At 36.5% G+C, this 21,632-nt stretch overlaps 2 protein-coding genes and 1 pseudogene across 2 annotated transcripts; 1 reads left to right on the forward strand and 2 right to left on the reverse strand.

Annotated features, from left to right (window-relative positions):
* Positions 1–2,845: 2,845 nt before the first annotated feature.
* Positions 2,846–3,997, reverse strand: LOC149177666 (F-box/kelch-repeat protein At5g15710-like). Its single transcript, XM_089421833.1, has one exon. The coding sequence runs from the start codon at positions 3,995–3,997 to the stop codon at positions 2,846–2,848; it is 1,152 nt and encodes a 383-aa protein (XP_089277959.1).
* A 3,136-nt stretch (positions 3,998–7,133) lies between these two features.
* Positions 7,134–8,227, forward strand: LOC149177667 (elicitor-responsive protein 3-like). Its single transcript, XM_089423874.1, has 4 exons — positions 7,134–7,170; positions 7,236–7,301; positions 7,672–7,798; positions 7,921–8,227. The coding sequence occupies exons 1-4, from the start codon at positions 7,134–7,136 to the stop codon at positions 8,225–8,227; spliced, it is 537 nt and encodes a 178-aa protein (XP_089280000.1).
* A 1,079-nt stretch (positions 8,228–9,306) lies between these two features.
* On the reverse strand, positions 9,307–11,762 carry LOC149177668 (uncharacterized; annotated as a pseudogene).
* Positions 11,763–21,632: the final 9,870 nt, after the last annotated feature.

A 21,632-nucleotide genomic window follows, 5' to 3' on the forward strand; every position in this document is an offset into this window, starting at 1 on the left:
ACCAGATAACAGATCAATACACCAGTATTTTGACGTGGTTAAAACCCTCAAAGAGGGAAACAGTCCACGGCCTGCGCCAACGTGGCTACTACAGGCAATTTATTAATCAAAGAATGAAAATTTACATAAGCTTCTCTCATGCACGGATTACCCGAACAATGACCCTCCATGCGCTTTAAATAGAACTCATGGACCAATCGGGTGTCAAGCCACGGATCAAGTGTCGGTAATACCGAGGAGAGAGTGAACCGTCGGATCACTACATATCGTGACCGTCGAATTGTAAGTTACAAAATGTACAATGGTAAAGAATCACACTTTACCTAACTCTATACCTAACTCTATACTAGACCAAGTTGAACTTAACTATATCCTATGTGTCGGAATATTCTAACATCAGATGCCAGCTCTGTGAAGTCCAAGAGGAAACCATTGAACATCTTCTCAATAGCTGCATTTTCACCTCTAGGTTATGGAGGGAAGCATCACTAAAACCCTCAACAACTGGGGGAATAATTTTTCGAATTATGAGGTTCTTAACTTTGCCTGGGTTCTGTTGCCAAGTTTCATCATATGGAATGTGTAGAAAGAGAGACACAGAAGAATCTTCAAAGAAGAGAAGAATTCCTCTCTTTTCTTGTTGGAGCAAATCTCAAAATAGCTTAAGGAAACAGTCAGCACTACAGTAAGGGATCTCCCCAAAAATCCTCCTTCAGAAGAAAAGTTATCAATTCTCAGGTAGTTAGGCATGCAGAGACTAACTCCACATAGTACAGACAGGAAAATAAACATGAGGGAACTAGTTAAACATTTCTTGAATTCTCCCCCGGAAGGCTTTTTAAAGTATAATATCAATGGGGCTTCAAAGGGAAACCCGGGCAGGGCAGGCTTCAGAGGGGTTCTTAGGGATGAAAACGAAAACATCATCTCCTTCTTCTATGGTTATCTAGGAAAATCCACCAATAACATGGTGGAATTAATGGCTTTGGAACAAGGTTTAGAATTTCTGAAGCAGAACGATTGCCAAAATGTAATAATAGAAGCGGATTCAGAGTTGGTCATCAACGCGGCCAAGAGAATGAGTCATGGAATAGGGCCGAAGAAAGTCACAAAACATTGGAGGTTATTATGGGTTCTCCATAAAATCCAGGGACATCTTCACGGACTACGCACATTTAGATTTATCCATGTGCGTCGAAAGGCCAACAAGTTCGCTGATATTCTTGCCAACCAAGGTGTGAGTTGTGAGGACAAGAGATTTTTGATGGATTGGCTTGCAATGTTGCCGAGCAACCTAAAAGATCTTTGCCAAAACCAGGAGAAAGAAGACAAAGAAGTATATAAGAACAAAACTAAGGAAGCGAATTCGCAATGAGCAGATTATGGCATGATTCACTTTCATGGTTTGACAAGCCTACAGTGGATGACGGGTAAGGGTCGGTCTCTGCAACTATGGGAATCACTTCCCTGAATTTCTCCGGTTATCTCGGTCAGAAGGGAGGTGGAAAGTATCAAACGACGGCTCCTGTCGTGGCGGCACCATTTCTCAATTTTCAGTGGCGGGAGACAATACCGCTTCCAAAATGGTTTTGGTGCGATCACATCGCTTTCAAGCTAAAGGCGGTATTTTTCTTTGGGCAGCGATTCCATTCATATCTTGACACGTGGTTGAGGGTTGGACCAAAAATTCACCCTCATTGCATGCTAATGTTCGTTCACTTCGGCGGCGCGATATGCAGATCTGCCGTCCGATGGGTTTTGGCCAATCAACGATCTGGATTGATTGAGCGGTTTGGTGGGGTCCAAGGGTTTTCCATCCTGCTTCTTCTTGGTTCAAAAAGGATCTCAGGCATCAGATTTCTTGAGAAGATTGGACGGTTGAGATTTAAAGGCGTGTTAGGTTTTTGATGGTGCGGCTTTTGGCGGGGAGGGTCTTCGGACCCTGTGTTTCCCGTTGTGTTTCCCGTTGTTTATTTTTGTATGTACTCTTTTGCTTAGTTTCTGTCGAACACACTCCTTGCAAGTCTTAAATCACACAGTTTGGTGGCTTGGTGTAAATTTTATAAATTATACTTGATTTAATGAAATAGAAGACAAGACTCTTGCTTAAACAAAAAAAATATTGATACATAAATACATGATTAAAGAATTAAAAGCTCATATATAAAAAGCCACATTAACCCTATTAAGGGAAAAAAAGAAAACTGAAATCTCATTTTGCTATGAAATTGGCTACACGGGGGTTTTTCAAACGAATATCCAAACATAATACGAATTTAGATGGTGAACTTTTTCTGGAACATTATTTCTTCGCCATTAATTTATATTGGAGCAATAACAATTAGAAAACTTTGTACTATTCATGAAAGTGTTATGAAAATTTAAAATATAAATCATATGCGTTAATCGATGATCAAGCCTATGTCCGTCTGATTCTAAATATTTCGAAAATCAGCCAATCAATTTAAGTGGCCATTCTTAAGTCTACTACAAATTTCGAAAATAAGCCATCAATTTAAATGGCCATCCTTAAATCTATTACAGATTTCTCAAATATTCAAGAATCCGATACAAATTTGGAAAATCAACCATCAATTTAAACGGTCATCCTTAAATCTATTACAGATTTCTCAAATATTCAAGAATTAGACATACTGTGTCCATGTCTGTGGGATTCCCAAATATCTCGGGAATCTGCAACTTAAGCTCACCGGATTTAAACTCAGGACTAATGAATATCCAAAAGTAAAACACGTATATTTATTCTCTGGTTAAAAGTGGAATTAATTTGATCCTTCATCACTGATGTCACGTGGTAACGGCTGAATCCCTGTCATTCTTTGCTTCACGTGACCTTCAGATCGGGCCTCGGTTGAAAAGCAATGCAATCGATGCCATGAGGGGCATCCACGTCTAATTCACATCTTGGAAGCCATTTCCATAATTTTGAATCTAAATAGTAAACGCAAACGGTCGCAGTCGTTCCAAGTATTGATATGAAGCAAATGCAATCCCCCATTCCTTGACACATGAAGATGCCATAAGCCGTTGGAAGTTGCTCCCTTATATCTGGAGGCATCTGGGCAATCTCCTCCCAGAACCATGAAGAATTTGATGAGTTACGACGAAATTCCCAAATAATCAATTTATTCGGGTGAGGCTGGGCTAACACCAGCAGAACCCGTGACCCACAGGGGACGAGAGAGGACATTTCAAAGCCATTGTTCAAAGGGACATCCGGCAATGGTGATATGTCGCACATTCGCAATTCTCCTCCACCTTGGATGCCGAAAACCAGTATCTTGGGTATCCAGACAGGTCCACGTTGCATGCAGAAACAATAAAAATAACCGTCGCAGAATATCGTTTCATAGCTTGTAACCAGTTCTTCGGGAATCTGTCCAGCGATCCTCCATGATTTTACAGAGGAATCGTATATTTCAACTATCTTTGCATTTGAGCCGCTTCTCCATCTGATAACGACCACACTGTAGATGTCTAGCTTATTATTATTATCATTTGTAGTGCTTATTGTTAAGATTGTGTCAATACTGTGTCTAGATGTCGGGGGTGGTAGTTTGATGAACGTTGCCCCGTAAGGATTGCAAACGTACAAGGAATCTCCCATCGCTACTAGTAACCTCCCTGCAGCTGATCTTTGCCAATGTACTTGATCATCATATCTAGATAGGAAAGAAAGGGAGAAGCTGGGCTCCCAAGTTCCTCTATAGAAGCAATAAGCCTGACAACGCTCTCTCGAGGATTCAGGCAACAGAATTAGCCATGGCTTCCTGTTAATAGGCGCGTTAACCCATAAGCCACTTAGGAATTTGCTAGATGAAAGGAGGGCGTTCCATTCCCTGCACACCCTTCTATATGTAGGAAGCGAATCCGCTGGCAACCAAGCCAAAACTTCCTCCTGCAAATCCTGAGGCAACACATTCCACCACCCAGCATCAGCAGAATCTAAGCACTCCTCCTGCTTTGCGATTTCCATTGTCATTTCCATTTGGATCAGTGGAGCTTAATTAGACAATGAGCGCAGGAGCGAGGGGTATGAAATTTGTGTATTGCTTTAATACAATATCGTGTTATATTTTATCACTGTTCATATCTTTACCAACAGATAGCTGAGGTTAACTACAACAACATCTCGGCTTCTTCCTCGAATCGATTTATCTTCATAACTGCTGTGTTGTCCAGCGATTCGAATTCCTGCTTCTTACCCTGTTGATGTATATTTGATGTATGCCTGCAGACTGCCTGTATAACGAACTCTATCCATTTGAAATTTAGATAAGGATTTGGAAAATACGCATTCCTGAACCCTTATTTGACCGTCATTCCTCAGCCACAGTTTTTTAATTAATGCCCCCTGACATGTTTTTTAATTAATGACCCCTGACATGGGGGCCATAGGGAAATATAAAGGGAGAAAAAAAATTGGAGGAGAAAAAAAAACAGTTTCCCGTTATATTTCCGGGCATTAATTAAAAAACTGTGACAAAAATAGGAATCGCCTATCTGACATGGATTATACAGTGGTACACTTATCATAGTTCTGCATCTATTTCAGTTTCTGACACACTACTTGCTGTTAAAGTAACACTATAGTGATTGATTACCTACTATAGTATTATTCAATATTATTATAATAGCAGTATAGATCTATTTAAGTACTGATCTAAGATAAAGATGATTATTATAATACCAATATAGATCTATTTAAGTACTGATCTAAGATAAAGATGAGTAGATTAAATTTTTTAAAATGTAAAATATAATATGTAATTTTTCATTGTTTAAATTGTATTTTTTAATGCTATATACAATATTTCAAACATTTTAACCATAAAAATTTAAATTTGAGAGAATGACCCACATTAGTCGGTTGGAAACATCCACCAAATCCTGATGATGTGATTAATCCGAAAGACATTTATCTACATAAAAACTTATTTTTTATTTATAATATATACATGATTTTTTAAAACAATGTATAATATATAGTTGACATTAAAATTAGAATATTATACATCAAGGCATTTTATTAGTGTAAATTAAAATGGTTTTTTTATTATTAATATATTTTTAATTATAAGTCAATATTAATTCATATTAAAATATTTTATTGATAATCCATATTAAATTTTTTATATATATATTAAAATAATTAAAATAATTTTTTTCTATATATGGATATATATGAAATTGATATCTACATAAATTAGTTAACATAGATTTCAAATAATTTATTTAACTCTATTGATATAAAGTTTAAAAATTTTACTCACACCACTTTTTTTCACTTCTAATTATTTTACATTAGATTACTTTACATGCATACTAATTCATTTTTTTTATTATAGCCAATATTAGAATGTATTTATTTTTATTTTAAGCATAATTTATTTAAATCTAGTGATATAAGGTTTAAACATTTTACTCACACCACTTTTTTTTACTTCTAATTATTTTACATGAAATTACTTTACATGCATACCAATTCATTATTTTTATTATAGCCAATATTAGAGTGTATTTTATTTGTATTTTAAGATAAACACGTGTCAACTCTACGTTGAGCATGGACATATTTACACATCCTCTCATATTGGCTTTTAGAATAAGTCTTTTTGCTCAATAATTTAACATTATTCAATATAATTTAAATTTGAAAAATTAATTTTAAAACTACTTTTATTTGGATTAGAATCTTTTTTTTGCAATAAAAAAAAAGATTAATAAAATAAGATCCAAAAGTATATAACACTAGATATTATATTAATAATAATAATAATTACGCCGTAAGGCGTTTCCTTTTGAAATCAACTTTCCTCTTGGGTTAGGTGTACATTTATGAGCCTTTGATTTAAGTGTTAGACAATGAAAATAATCTTACCCATCCAATTGATTATAGCGGTATATGATGTGACCCCGCAGATAGACGGTTGCCCTCGCTAGACGCTACTCGCTCGGCGATACTATATTCCAGGACCCTGGATCTGTGGAAATCGACTTCAAGAGGTAGAAGGAAAATAATCAAGATGCCGAGGGGAACTCTGGAGGTGCTGCTCGTCAACGCCGAATGGCTGCAAAACACTGATTTCCTCTGTAATATATTATCATCCGAGCCGATATCTTGCGTTTTAGGCGATCTGATAAATCTTTGGATTCGAATATTGCTAAAGAGACAGTTGAATTATGTGTGCTGGTGTATGTTCAGTTGGACCTTTGATTTAATTTTTCTCTAATGTGGCTGTGGTTGCAGGTAACATGGATCCCTATGTCATTATCCAGTGCCGAACTCAGCAACAAAAGAGTAGCGTTGCGTCCGGTGAGTATGCATATTCCTATGGTTTTAGCCGTGTATTGAGAACAGATATTATTGAGAACATGGCTGACTAGTCCCTGATAAATAAATCCCCAATCTCTGATAAAATTCTTCCGTTCGCATAATTTTTAAGTTTGTTTATAGGTATCTAGGGTTTAAATGCTTTTCAAACAATGGGGAAAATGGTTACATCGTTTTAAGAAAGAGTTCGTGGTGAGGTCTTAGTTATGACTGAGTGCCCTTGATTATCAGTGGGAAGAAGAAATTACACAAATCTTTTCTATATGCAGGGGAAGTAGGGATATTTCACAAATTCCCCCCCCAAAAATATATAGAGTTAAAAATTAATAGATCGGATCTATGAAATTGCAGGTAAAGGTAGCAATCCCAAGTGGAATGAGCAATTTGTTTTCGCTGTAGCCGACGGGGTTACTGAACTCACCTTAAAAATAATGGACAACGATAGTGGAAACGCGGATGACTTCGTTGGGGAAGCAAGGTGCAGATGAGTCTCCAGCATTATGATCTCAGTCATTTTTTCAGATCCTGCAGTCTTTCATCGTTTTTCAATATTTCTGTTTTTTGATCATATATCTTTATATTTCTGATTGTGGTGCACAACATTCCCTTGGAGGGAGTATTCATGGAAGGAAGCCTACCCCCGACTTCCTACAATGTTGTCCTTCCAGACTAGACCTACTGTGGGGAGATAAAAGTTGGCCTCACATTCACTATTAAGGTAGATCCTATATATGCAGAGGATCTTTATATCAGAAATGTTTCTTTGAATGGTAATAGGATGGATTCAAATATTGCTAAAGAGACAGCTGAATTATGTGTGCTGGTGTATGTTCAGTTGGATCTTTGATTTAATTTTTCTCTGATGTGGCTGTGGTTGCAGGTAACATGGATCCCTATCTCATTATCCAGTGCCAAACTCAGCAACAGAAGAGCAGCGTTGTGTCCGGTGAGTATACATATTCCTATGGTTTTAGCCCTGTATTGAGAATAGATATTATTGAGAACATGGCTGACTAGTCCCTGATAAATAGATCACCAATCTCTGATAAAATTCTTCCGTTCACATAATTTTTAAGTTTGTTTATAGGTATCCAGGGTTTGAATGCCTTTCAAACAATGGAGAAAATGGTTACATCATTTTAAGAAAGAGTTCATGGTGAGGTCTTATTTATGACTGAGTGCCCCTGGATTATTAGTGGGAAGAAGAAATTACGCAAAACTTTTCTATATGCAGGGGAAGTAGGGAGATTTCACAATTTTTTCCCCCAAAAATATATAGAGTTAAAAATTAATAGATCGGATCTCTGAAACTGCAGGTAAAGGTAGCAATCCTGAGTGGAATGAGCAATTTTTTTTCACTGTAGCTGACGGGGTTACTGAACTCACCTTAAAAATAATGGACAACGATAGTGGAAACGCGGATGACTTAGTTGGGGAAGCAAGGTGCAGATGAGTCTCCAGCATTATGATCTCAGTCATTTTTTTAGATCCTGCAGTCTTTCATCATTTTTCAATATTTATGTTTTCTGATCATATATCTTTATATTTCTGATTATGGTGCACAACATTCCCCTGGAGGGAGTACTCATGGAAGGAAGCCTACCCCCGACTTCCTACAATGTTGTCCTTCCAGACCAGACCTACTGTGGGGAGATAAAAGTTGGCCTCACATTCACTATTAAGGTAGATTCTATATATGCAGAGGCTCTTTATATCAGAAACGTTTTTTTGAATGGTAAGGATGGATTCATATTAGCTCTGGATATTGATTTGACATTTCAATTCATGGTTGATCGTCCGTCAACAGCATGTCTCTCAAATCAGCCTCCACGGACAGCAATCTGGGCACAACCAAGGAGCTTAGGGATTTAACAATTGAAACATAATTCAGGTTAAAATTTGGGATTTAGTTTCAATAGTAAACAATACTACAACCAGATCAGGCCCAATTAGAACTGAATAATACAGCGAAACTGAATTATTCACAAATTTTCAAATTTTTTGGCCTGTATTGTAACCAGATCAGATCCATTTAGAACTGAATAATACAACACTGAATTATTCACAAATTTTAAAATTTTTTGGCCTGTCTCAGCCAAAAATGTTAGCTATGCTTTAAAGTTTAACCCAAGTAGGATAACTATACCAACAAACTTTGTTAAGCAATTACCCTTTTGATAAGCCTTCTCCATGGATACCTTTGACCACCTAGGCTTGTAGGGCACCTACCTTACCCGGGAAGAAACAATTAGGATGAGTAGGTTAATGATAACAGAAACCCTTGTTAAGTGATCACCCTTTCAACTAGTTGATACAAATCTAATCGGGCCAAGCCTTATAGAAAGAGCAACATAACCGTTTATCTTTTGTGCTATTACGCATGATCAGTTAATGGTGTGGAAGTAAGTCATTGTAAAAAATTTGGTTAACTGCAACTCCCATTCTATACATACTGTGTTTTTGATGGTTGATATAATAATATTTCTCTAGATTGTGTTGGTTGTTGATTTCAGACAGGAGTTGTTTATTTCCAGGGATGCAGTCTAGTCTTCCTTTCTTACTTCGTCATTAGGTTCTGTGAGTTGCATGTTTTATAGTTGGGGACTTTAATTAGTACAGGAAGGATAATGCTGCTCAGATGACAAGAAAATAAGAAAACAACAAAATATGCTTACCAGGATGACTTGTGTAAAATGGCCACAATACAGATTCCATTTTGTATAAGCAGCTTACTTTGGACATGATTCCTGCATGTTTTTGGTAATAATCAAGATGATAAAGAAATTACAAATGGTAATATTCCAGACATATGAAACAGTGGCAAGGCAACTCTCATTTTGCGTGAGGTTCACCGTTCAGGAAATCCATCATCCCCATTGAAACCAGAAAGCCAAGCCATGAATGCAACCATCACTATCGACCAAGAAGCACAGGAGAATCAAAAGGCCTCCTTATTGAATGAATGGTTTGCAGTCTTCATCAACTCTGCCCATAGCCTCTAATATTGAAGAATATGTAATCAAATTATACGAAAATCCTTTAGAATTCATTTCCTTCATTAATTTGACTGCTTCATCAAACATGCCCGCATTGCTAAGTGCACCAAGAGCTGTGTTGTAAGATACAACATCTAGCTGAATCCCCGAATTTTTCATTTTCTTGAACATCTTAAAGGCCTCTGTTGGCCCACCTGCCTTAGACAAACCATTCAAAACTCTATTATGGCTACTAATATCAGGTTTACATCCTCGATCTTGCATTTTTTTAAGCCATGAATGAGCTTCATCAACCATTCCTGCTCTTACCAGGCCAGACATTAATTCATTGTAGGAATACACATCAGGAATACATCCCTGACTTTGCATTTCTTCAAACAGTTTAATGGCTGCATCAATATGCCCTGCTTTACCAAGGTGTTTAATCATCACTACATAGAGCCTTGAGCTGGAAGGAGTGTTGTTTTCTTTCATTTCCTTAAATAATTCCACTGCCGCATCATAACGGCGTGCCTTACCAAGTGCATCAATCAAACTACAATAGGCAACAGGGCAAGGCGGAAAGCCCTTCTCGTCCATCTCTTCAAGAAGCATCAATGCCTTTTCCAATCTGTTTGCCTTTCATAAACCAGCAATTAGAATGGAATATGTAAACGAACTTGGAGCAATGCCTTTTCCATTCATTCTCTCAAACCAATGCAATGCCTCCGATGGATTGTTAGATTTGAAAAGAGCTTCCATGACACTGTTATATGTTACCACAGTAGGATTGCATCCTACAGTTTCCATCTATCCAAATAGCTTCAGAGCATCATCAAGTAGGCCTGCATCACCCATGATATCGATCATTTTGTTGAACATGACCACATCGGGAGAGCAACCATCTTTCTGCATATCTTGAAATATTATGTATGCCTCTTAGACTCTCCCTGCTTTGCCTAGCCCATTTACTACTTCAGTGTATGTAAACACATTCGGGGTACAATGTCTATCCTTCATTTCCTGGAACAACTTCAAGGCCTCTATACATCTGTTTGATTTAAACAAACTTCCAACCAGGATCGTATAGATCTTCGCACTAGGTTGCAGACCATTCTCCTTCATTTCTTCAAAAAGCTTAATCGCAGAGTCCACATCTCCAAGTTTCCCAATGTTGGAGATGAGCATAGTATAAGTTACCGTATCGGGAAAACATTTCCCTTCATTGCACATTTCCCTGTAAAGCTCTTGCACCTTATCATGACAATTTTCCTTCATCAGCACACTAAACATGCAATTATAAGCATAAACACTGGGTTTGCACTTCTCTGTCTTGATGAGATAAAATATGGAAAGGGCCTTTTCCACCATCTTTATCTTGCCTAGTATCCTAATAATTTCAGACAATATGCTAGGATTCATGCCATAGTCACTTTTCACCATCTTTTGCACTATCTGCCATGTTTCCTCCACTAGTCCCGCCTACGCTAAGCAACGGATGAGGGGCATATATGTGGTGGAATCATGCTTGAAATTATTTTTCTTGGGAGCCCACTTGAAAAACTATATCTTTACACCAATTTCTACATCAAGCTTCAAAACCTCCCTAACCAACCTGTGATCCACCTTCAGCAGTAGGACTTCTATGGCGTTTTCAGCATCAGGTCCCCACTTGAAAATCTTCAAGATTTTCAAAAACCTCTCATCTAGGTCCCTGGCTGAAGGGTTTTTTCTGCTCATTCTGGCCATTGCTAATTGGTGATCCCCAGACCTAGTTTTAAGAGATGGATCTCTAAACATCTCCACTATCCCATCTTGGCTAGGGGCATCATTGCCGTTGTTGGATGCCGAGGTAATGAATCCACAAGTACCTGAGAAATTGTAAATGCCTGAATTTAGTAAATTTATTTACATGGATTTTGCTCTACTACTCATCAAAATCGATTCTAAATATCCGCGAAGAAAGAAAAGAGGAAACGGGAAGATCCCCAATCTCTGATAAAATTCTTTCGTTCGTATAATTTTTAAGTTTGTTTATAGGTATCCAGGGTTTAAATTCTTTTCGAACAATGGAGAAAATGGTTACATCGTTTTAAGAAAGAGTTCGTGGTGCGGTCTTAGTTATAACTGAGTGCCCCTGGATTATCAGTGGGAAGAAGAAATTACACAAATCTTTTGTATATGCACGGAAAGTAGGGATATTTCACAAATTTTCCCCCCAAAATTATATAGAGTTAAAAATTAATAGATCGGATCTCTGAAATTGCAGGTAAAGGTAGCAATCCCAAGTGGAATGAGCAATTTGTTTTCATTGTAGCCGATGGGATTACTGAACTCACCTTAAAAATAATGGACAACGATAGTGGAAACGCGGATGACTTCGTTGGGGAAGCAAGGTGCAGATGAGTCTCCAGCATTATGATCTCAGTCATTTTTTTAGATCCTGTAGTCTTTCATCGCTTTTCAATATTTCTGTTTTCTGATCATATATCTTTATATTTCTGATTGTGGTGCATAGCATTCCCCTGGAGGGAGTATTCATGGAAGGAAGCCTACCCCTGACTTCCTACAATGTTGTCCTTCCAGACCAGACCTACTGTGGGGAGATAAAAGTTGGCCTCATAGTCACTATTAAGGTAGAATCTATATATACAGAGGCTCTTTATATCAGAAACATTTTTTTGAATGGTAATAGGATGGATTCATATTAGCTCTGGATATTGACCAATCACTGTAAATTTCATTTTCAAATTTTGTTTTACAGATGTAAGAAGATAATTTCAATAAAAAGTTTAAACTTATTCCTTCTAGATCTTTTAAAGTTAAATATCTTTTTAGAATTTAATGGATTTAAGGATATAAAGGATCTATGGATATAAAGGATGTATTGTAGATTTTGAGAATATTCAAGATATATGAATATTATAGAATTTGAGAATCTTAGGGAGCAATACAAAGTTTAGACTTTAAATTTAAATAATTTTCTAGAATTTCATGGATCCATGAATATGGTAGGTTTTGAGTATATTCAAGATCCATGAATATTGTAGAATATAAGAATCTTAGAGAGATTACAAAGAAGATTAAGGTGAAACAAGTCAAACAAATTGACCAGGCAGCTTCTATCATATTCTCAAATTCTAAAATATTCCCAGTTTATTATCAAATTAATTTCGATTCCATAACCCTAACATGTAATTGTGTTTTTTCATATAAATTCCCATCAAATTACTTCAATTATATGAACTTAAATATGTTTTTTCATATTATGGTGATTGGAAATTGCAGGAAGAAGAAGATTGCGATGAGGAAGCAACAACGGAGGAGGTCAGAGGGTGGAAAGAAAGCTCCTACTGGCCATTCCTTTCAATTGTTATGTTCAGTAGGTTAGATAACATAGAAAACATTCAAAGAAATCGAATGTACTGTCACATCAAACGCAAGAAATTCTGAAATAATGTTTATTGGGATTATATCATTCTGAAATAATGTTTATTGGGAGTATATTTGCATGTTTCCTCGACTATGACTCTCTTTTAGTGTCGCATCTAACACATAAATTCTAAAATATGTTTATTTGGATTGTTTCCACATCGTTCCTTGACTATGACTCTTTTTGTGTGGTTTGATGTTTATCTTTTCTACCAATCATTGAAACTCTTCATGTAAACGTTGTGATTTCTCTAGAGACTATACATAAAAACGAAATATTTGCTTGAAACTGGTTTGTGCCATATGACAGAAAATGAAAAACTTGTTTTGTAGCTCTACATTTTGAATGGTGATAAAATTTTGATAGCAATTGGGTTATAATAATGAACGGAGTGGAAAACCCAATGGGGTACCGATCCTCTAAAGGCAACGTTTGGGCACGACTTTCCTTTGATTTCTTCTTTTAGCACGTAGTTTAATTATTAATGTTTAATTACGTCGTAAGGCATTTCCCTTTGAAATCAACTTTCCTCTTGGGTTGCGTGTACATTTCTGAGCCTTCGATTTAAGTGTTAGATGATGAATATAATCTTACCCATCCAATTGATTAGACCGGTATACGATGCAACCCAGTAGATCGACGCTTGCCCTCGCTCGACGCTACTCTACTTCCAGGTGCTTCTCTGTGTGGAGACCTTGCACTTGCCCTCGCTCGGCGATACTATATTCCAGGACCCTGGATCTATGGAAATCGACTTCAGGAAACCCTTCATATCAATCATAAGGTAGCAAATGATATTCTGACCCTCAGAACATACCCACTCTGCTACAGGACCCATGAGATGATTCCAGGAGGTCTCCCTCAGCCTTAAAAGGGCTTGGATTATCACCACTAGATGCCTTGGACTATCACAGGTCCACTTCTGGACTTCGGTCTATCGCGGGATGGCTACAAGAATTGTGATCTATTACAGAATGGTTGCTCGGCATCAGGGTATGTATTTCCATTTTAGTTTGTCCACATATATATTGGGTGCCAGTGGTTATACTATATTGTATAAAGTAGTTCTGGAAGATGAGTTGACTTTTGCAGTAAGGCGACTTGGTGATGGTGGTTTGGAAAGGTACAAGGATTTTGAAGCAGAAGCCAAATCAATCGGTAGGGTTAAACATCCCAACATTGTTCACCTCCGAGCTTTCTATTGGGGTATAGAGGAAAAACTGCTGGTTTTTAACTACATTCCACATGGAAGCTTGGAAAATGCCTATTATGGTGGGTTCTCTTGTTCTCTTTTTTCCATTTCATGTATATCTGTAGGAAATCTCATTCAATTTGTTTCTGCATGGTTGTTTTTTATTTTTTTTACAAAGATAGCCCTTCAATCGCTTGCATATTATGAGTTTCTTATGGATTCCACAATCTCCCCTGTTTAGCTACTATACCTTCAGGTAATACATAGTCATTTGAAAAAGATGTACCTTCAACGCCCATATCTATTTTTTCACCATTTTTATGACTGCAATTAGACTAGATAAACATTGAATAGCTCTAATTTTCAATTTTAGTCACCCCGTCTTGGGCGAACCTTTTGAACATTATGGCACCTCTTTCATTACAAGCATCAGGGGAATTGACATTATTAAAAAGATTTTGGTTGATGGTGTATGTATCAGGTTCCGTCCCCGTATATTGGTTGATGTAACAAAGGTGGACCTGAGTACCACTATGTTGGGATTCAAGATATCAATGCCTAGTATGATTGCTCCAACTGCCATGCAAAAGATGGCTCATCCCGAAGGTATGCATTAGATTATTGTATTACAGTTAACATCCTATTTTGATGCATATATTTTCTGAAAGTGAATCCATAATCTTTTACAGGAGAGTATGCTTCTGCAAAAGCTGCTGGAACTATAATGGTTTGGGCATCGGTCTTCTCTTTGTGGGATCAATATTCTGAATGTTTTAATTTCCTTCTAGCTATTAAGGATTTAAGAAATTATAATTATTTAGGATTTTGAAATAGTTTGTTGTGTTGATAAAAATTGAGGCTTGGACATATTTTTTGTAGACGCTTTCTTCATGGGCTAGATCAAGTGTTGAGGAAGTTGCTTCAACTGGACCAGGCATTCACTTTTTAAGTAAGTTTATCATTTCCACCCATATGATTGTCTTCCCATGTTTTCTGAGATGTAATTGAGTTCATATCCATCCAATTGTATTATAGGGTCTTAAACCAATGGTAAGATCAGTTATATTGCGTTGGGTTTAATAAATGTGGATGTATGAGTGGTATTAAAATTTAGACGTCATTGCTGGCAGGTTTACAAGAATAGGAATGTTGTTGCACAACTTGTTAGAAGAGCGGAGAGGGTTGGTTTTAAGGCAATTGCACTGACTGTGGACACACCTCGACTTGGGCAGAGGGAGTCTGACATTAGAAATAGGTAGTGAAAATTAATTCTATTTTAGATTTGCTGAAAAACTCAAAAAATTCCAAATAATTTAACACCTCACAGAAAGTTGATTCCTATTCCTAAACTTCTTGTTTTCACTTTCAAAGTTATATTTCTTGAAGTTGGAACCAAACTCTATATTCTAGCTCTCCTTGCTTATGTAGAGATAGGGATCTTGTATAATTTCTCTTTAGTTCTTTGATGTAACAACCTTCATTCACATCTATGATGCTTCTGCCAAAAAAAACCTGCAACTTTCACTTTCCTTCATTTCCTTATTCCTAGTGTTTATATCCTTCTGAAAATATAGAAAAGACTTTCAAGGTCTACATTTTCATACACGGTCATTCTAAAAGGCATGGAGAAATCAGCCTCACTGGTGATGGCTTCAATTTCAGGGACTTGAGCAATTACCAAGCGAGTGGGATACTTCTGAATAAGCCTGCAGACTATTTGGAATAATAGCAAATGAAAATTCACTATAATATGAAATGCCACCAAGGTTAGTTGATAACAATCTAGCTCTCAATAAAAATCAGAACATCGTGGAATTCTTTTAGGATCAGAAACAACGCTAGGGTTAGAAAAAACATTTAGCACCTATAATGTATCAAATTTAAAATAAGTCAGAATTCTCCATTTTATCTGGGATTCCTCTTTGTTCATCCCTTGTCTGACAGTGAGGTATCTAATTTTCTGAAAAGTCTCATTGTGATATCCAATCATACATGCTAGACAGTAAGGCACACCTCTGTGTTGAGATTCAATTCTGGATCCATAATTGTTTTTTACTTCTATTGATTTTTCTTTGTCAAAAATTTAGATTCGCATTGCCTCCATATCTTACCTTAAAGAATTTCAAAGGTTTGGATCTTGGGAAAATGGAGAAGGTATGTGTTCCATTTCATGAGTTCTTTAAATAGAAGGATGTTGTTTTTAGTTCTTCCTATATTCAAGGTCCAGCATTCTTTCTTAAGTTGGTTTTTTCTTGCAGACAGCGGATTCTGGATTGGCATCATATGTTGTAGGTCAAATTGACAGATCATTGAGTTAGAAGGTTTGTAATAGTCCTGGTAGAGGGATATTTCAAATAGTTCTTCAGTATTGTGTTTGAATAGAATGAAAATGGATAGAGAAGCACCTGGAGAAATCTTGGGGTTGAGTTCCTGGCTTTGCTTGTAACCTTTTGAATCTGAGAAAAATTATTTGTGATGAGTCATATTATGATTTACATCTTCAAGAAATACTTTGTATCCTTTTTCAAGAAATACTCTGTATCCTTTTTCTAATTATTTTGGCTGTGGCATCGCATGGGCCGTGTTGTGGTTACTCTCTGATGCCCTGTCATTGCGTTTCGGTGGTTGTTCTCTCTGATCTCGATGTGATTAATTGGTTGAAAAGGCAAAGACCAGTTGCGGGTAGCTTCTTGGCTATTCACAAGTTCATCTAATCTTAGTACTTTTATATCAATACAAATATGAGGTCTCCGTTTGCTTTTAAAAATAAGAAATTGTTATGGTGCAACCAATGGCTATACGGTATCGTTTGTTGCTTGCAGTCCTGCCTACTGTGATAGATGTCACAGTGAACACTCCAGATGATTCTCAAGTTATTTTAAAGGTACACTATCTCATAAAAAATATTATCCAGTGCTTATGACGGTAGGTGGTAACATAAGTCTTGTCATAGATGTTCGATCCAGCTTTAAGAATTATGATGAATATAATCCAATCTTGCAGCATCAAGACCTATGGATAGTTATGTTGTGTTCGACAGTAGATTTTAGTATATGTCTGTTTTATGGAAACAGGGAATTTCCACAGATCGTATTCTTAATTTATGTCGATTATTAGCTGTGAATGTGGAGACATGCCATATGACCAACTATTCTTTATCCCATGAGGTAAGAAAATCAGTAGTTCAGACTCTCATTACATAATGGGGTTGTTTGACAGGCTGGTGGATTGCAATTGACTGGTTTTGTTCAAGATATCATGTGGTATGACCCTACTTGCATTAACAACACAGGTGTTCGTGTCAAGATAGAAATAGCCATGTACAATGAAACTAGTTCTATTATTAGTTTGTAAAGCTTAAGTGTGACCATGGCAACATTGGCCATCTTAGTTTCTTGAAGTATCCATGACTTGGTAAAAACTTGAATTATACCAGGTTCGTGGCAACAGGTTGAGGGATTCATCAGATGTTGCAACCTTGAAGCCCTGTACCCTTACTATTGTAGAAGGTAACCAATAACTCTGCTCCCCCATCTGAACAAGTCAGGGGAGATAGCTAGAAATTTTGTCTTGCCTTTCTTTAAAATATAAATGTTTTTATCTTGAGTATGCATATTCCTATGGTTTTAGCCGTGTATTGAGAATAGATATTATTGAGAACATGGCTGACTAGTCCTTGATAAATAGATCCCCAATCTTTGATAAAATTCTTCCGTTCGCATAATTTTTAAGTTTTTTTATAGGTATCCAGGGTTTAAATGCTTTTCAAACAATGGAGAAAATGGTTACATCGTTTTAAGAAAGAGTTCGTGGTGAGGTCTTAGTTATGACTGAGTGCCCCTGGATTATCTATGGGAAGAAGAAATTACACAAATATTTTCTATATGCAGGGGAAGTAGGGAGATTTCACAAATTTTTCCCCCAAAAATATATAGAGTTAAAAATTAATAGATCGAATCTCTGAAATTGCAGGTAAAGGTAGAAATCCCGAGTGGAATGAGCGATTTGTTTTCACTGTAGCTGACGGGGTTACTTAACTCACCTTAAAAATAATGGACAACGATAGTGGAAATGCGGATGAGTTTGTTGGCGAAGCAAGGTGCAGATGAGTCTCCAGCATTATGATCTCAGTCATTTTTTCAGATCCTGCAGTCTTTCATCGTTTCTCAATATTTCTGTTTTTTGATCATATATCTTTATATTTCTGATTGTGGTGCACAACATTCCCCTAGAGGGAGTATTCATGGAAGGAAGCCTACCCCCGACTTCCTACAATGTTGTCCTTCCAGACCAGAACTACTGTGGGGAGATAAAAGTTGGCCTCACATTCACTATTAAGGTAGATTCTATATATGCAGAGGCTCTTTATATCAGAAACGTTTTTTTGAATGGTAATAGGATGGATTCATATTAGCTCTGGATATTGACCAATCACTGTAAATTTCATTTTCAAATTTTGTTTTACAGATGTAAGAAGATACTTTCAATAAAAAGTTTAAACTTATTCCTTCTAGATCTTTTAAAGTTAAATATATTTTTAGAATTTAATGGATTTAAGGATATAAAGGATCTATGGATATAAAGGATGTCTTGAGATTTTGAGAATATTCAAGATATATGAATATAGAATTTGAGAATCTTAGGGAGCAATACAAAGTTTAAACTTTAAAGTTAAATACTTTTCTAGAATTTCATGGATCCATGAATATGGTAGGTTTTGAGTATATTCAAGATCCATGAATATTGTAGAATATGAGAATCTTAGAGAGATTACAAATAAGATTAAGGTGAAATAGGTCAAACAAATTGACCAGGAAGATTCTATCATATTCTCAAATTCTAAAATATTCCCAGAATTTATTATCAAATTAATTTCGATTCCATAACCCTAACATGTAATTGTGTTTTTTCATATAAATTCCCATCAAATTACTTCAATTCTATGAACTTAAATATGTTTTTTCATATTATGGTGATTGGAAATTGCAGGAAGAAGAAGATTGTTGTGAGGAAGCAGCGACGGAGCAGGTCGGAGGGTGGAAAGAAATCTCTTACTGACAATTCCTTTCAATTGTTATGTTCAGTAGGTCAGATAACATAGAAAACCTTCAAAGAAATCGAATGTACTGTCGCATCAAACGCAAGAAATTCTGAAATAGTGTTTATTCGGAGTATATCATTCTAAAATAATGTTTATTGTGAATATATCTGCATCTTTCCTCGACTATGACTCTCTTTTAGTGTCGCATCTAACACATAAATTCTGAAATATGTTTATTTGGAGTGTATCCACATCGTTCCTAGACTATGACTCTTTTTGTGTGGTTTGATGTTTATCTTTTCTACCAATCATTAAAACTCTTCATGGAAACATTGTGATTTCTCTAGAGATTATACAGAATGGATTTCCGCACTTTATGCCTCACGGCGTTTTCTTTGCAACATCTGGTGCAAATGCTAGTAATATCCATTTTTAAGGTCACAAAATAAGATCCAAAAGTATATAACACGGGATATTATATTAATAATAATAATAATATCCATTTTTAAAGTCACAGCTAAGCAAGACACCAAATTGGTGTATGAGACCCCCTCTGGTTTTGAACCTGACATACATACTCTACCCCCTCTTGTTTTGAACCTGTGATTTCTTAGGAGGAAATACATGCTCTTAACCATTAAGCCCACTCACGTTGTATACTATACACTGATAAAAATGTCCAGTATTTGTTCTTACTCTTTTTTCTTAAAAATTTTCAAGAAATTATATTGCACGTTATCGCATCCTAGCATAATATGATGCCACTATCACAAATTTTCTATATACTATTTGTTTTCTATATACTGTATTTTTCTTATTGAATGCATGTGCAAAATACGACTCCGCCTAAATAACTACCTCACCGATTTTTCGACAATGGTATTGCAATCGATTTTTCTATATATTGTCCTACAATGATATTGCAATCCTATCCCAGTGAATGATATATGATCCACTAGAAAGATCAGCTTGACGGACGCCAATCAAATTGAATTTGATCTCATTAATTTTGAAGCGGTCCGGGTGGTGTGGAAGATCACTTCTCCTCTCTTATCAAATTCGGGGAGCTTTCGGGGCATACATTTTCTCCATTCCCGAAAGATTTGGAACTAGAGGCTTTGACTGGAGAAAATTCGAGTGGCATGAAGCCTCTCTCCATTAAGAAATCTTTCTTTGATGACGAGGACGTTTACGTGAGCCCTGCTTCCCGCAAGAAAGTTACCATAAGAAAGAAAAGTAGGGAAAAATATATAAAATCTCCAATTGTACAATAGCCCCACCAAACCTTCTTACAAATTTCCCAGAGTCGTCGATGGACTACACTCCCCCTTATAGTGAGCCTGCATACTTTAAGGTGGGACCCCTAGACGTTGCTCTCACAGGTACTTAGATCCTTAGAGGGGAGACAACCATAACAGAGTCTTTCAAATGATCATAATGTCTCTAAACGTGTGGGGTCTGGGATCAGCCCTAAAAGGAGTTCCCTTAAAAACATTAGCGAGATACATAATCCTAATATATTTCTTTTACATGAGATTATGAACAAAGAGGAAAAAGCATGGGGTTATATACTTAAAAGGTGTCCATTTTGGCATGTCTTTGCACCCCATGCTTCTAGCCTATCAGAAGGACTAGCCGCAATGTGGAACCCTTATGTCCTTAAACTAAGGGATTTCAATTTTATTGCAAGCATATCATTAATAGGTGTTCAACGAGGATGCAAGGTATGCCTTTTGATTGTAAACATCTATGCCTCATACACAACTAGAAAGAGATAATGAGACTGTAAAAACTCTAGTCAAAATTTTATGTAATAAAAATTAATAAAGGTAAAATAATAACCACAATCACAGGACACGTATTCCAAGTTGAATGTTACACAAAACATTCTAGTGTGGGTGTTCATTTGGTTTTATTATGGCTATGTAAATTGGCAAAGGCTTTGAAAAGGAAAAGTGCTATTTATTGGCATTTATTTATGAAAATAATGGAAAGTAGGAGAAAAGCAAGGTGAAAGGTCATAGGTTGCATTTGAGGAGGAAAATGAAGGGAAATAATGGAAAATGAAGAAATTGGAGACTTCATTAATAAAAATGATTCTAAGGATTAGTTCACAGGATTTTGCTAGTTTAGTTTTGGAGCTTTCATTCTATTCTTTCTCTCATACTCTTGGATACTTAAAGTTTTCTTGGAGCACTCTTGGAGGAGTGTGGGATAATTGGGATTTGGAGCAAGAAGGTGAAGGAAGAGAAAGAAAGAACAAGAGAACATCGAGATCAGCAACTACAACAGGTTTTTCTTGCACGTGTCGAGTTGTATGTATGATTTCCTTACTAATTTTTACATGCATGGAATATGCATGTGGTTTCTTGGTCATGATCTCTTATTGGCATGGAGGTTTGCCTATATTGATAGTGGTTTTGCATAGATTTTCTATTTCCTGGATATCCATAGTGATGTGGGATTCTTTACCTTTTCTTTTCTGGTTGGCTTTCCTATTCCTTTGGTTATGGGTTGAGTTATTAGTTATTGGAGCCTTGGTTGGACAAATTCTCTGGAACCCTGTAACAACTTGGGTTGAGTTATTATTCTTAGAGCTTTGGATGGAAAAATGCTCTGGAGCCCTTGTGGGTTGA

The sequence above is a fragment of the Pinus tabuliformis genome, chromosome 4_1, assembly GCF_031772625.1.
Source record: "Pinus tabuliformis cultivar Carrire ecotype Pingquan chromosome 4_1, CPIR1, whole genome shotgun sequence".
Classification (NCBI taxonomy): Eukaryota; Viridiplantae; Streptophyta; class Pinopsida; order Pinales; family Pinaceae; genus Pinus; species Pinus tabuliformis.

Coding starts and splice junctions, on each gene's coding strand:
- LOC149177666 (XM_089421833.1), bottom strand. CDS start 3,997: ATGGAAATCGCAAAGCAGGAGGAGTGCTTAGATTCTGCTGATGCTGGG.
- LOC149177667 (XM_089423874.1), top strand. CDS start 7,134: ATGGATTCAAATATTGCTAAAGAGACAGCTGAATTAT. Junction 7,171..7,235: donor TAAAGAGACAGCTGAATTAT/GTGTGCTGGTGT, acceptor CTGTGGTTGCAG/GTAACATGGATCCCTATCTC. Junction 7,799..7,920: donor GACTTAGTTGGGGAAGCAAG/GTGCAGATGAGT, acceptor TATGGTGCACAA/CATTCCCCTGGAGGGAGTAC.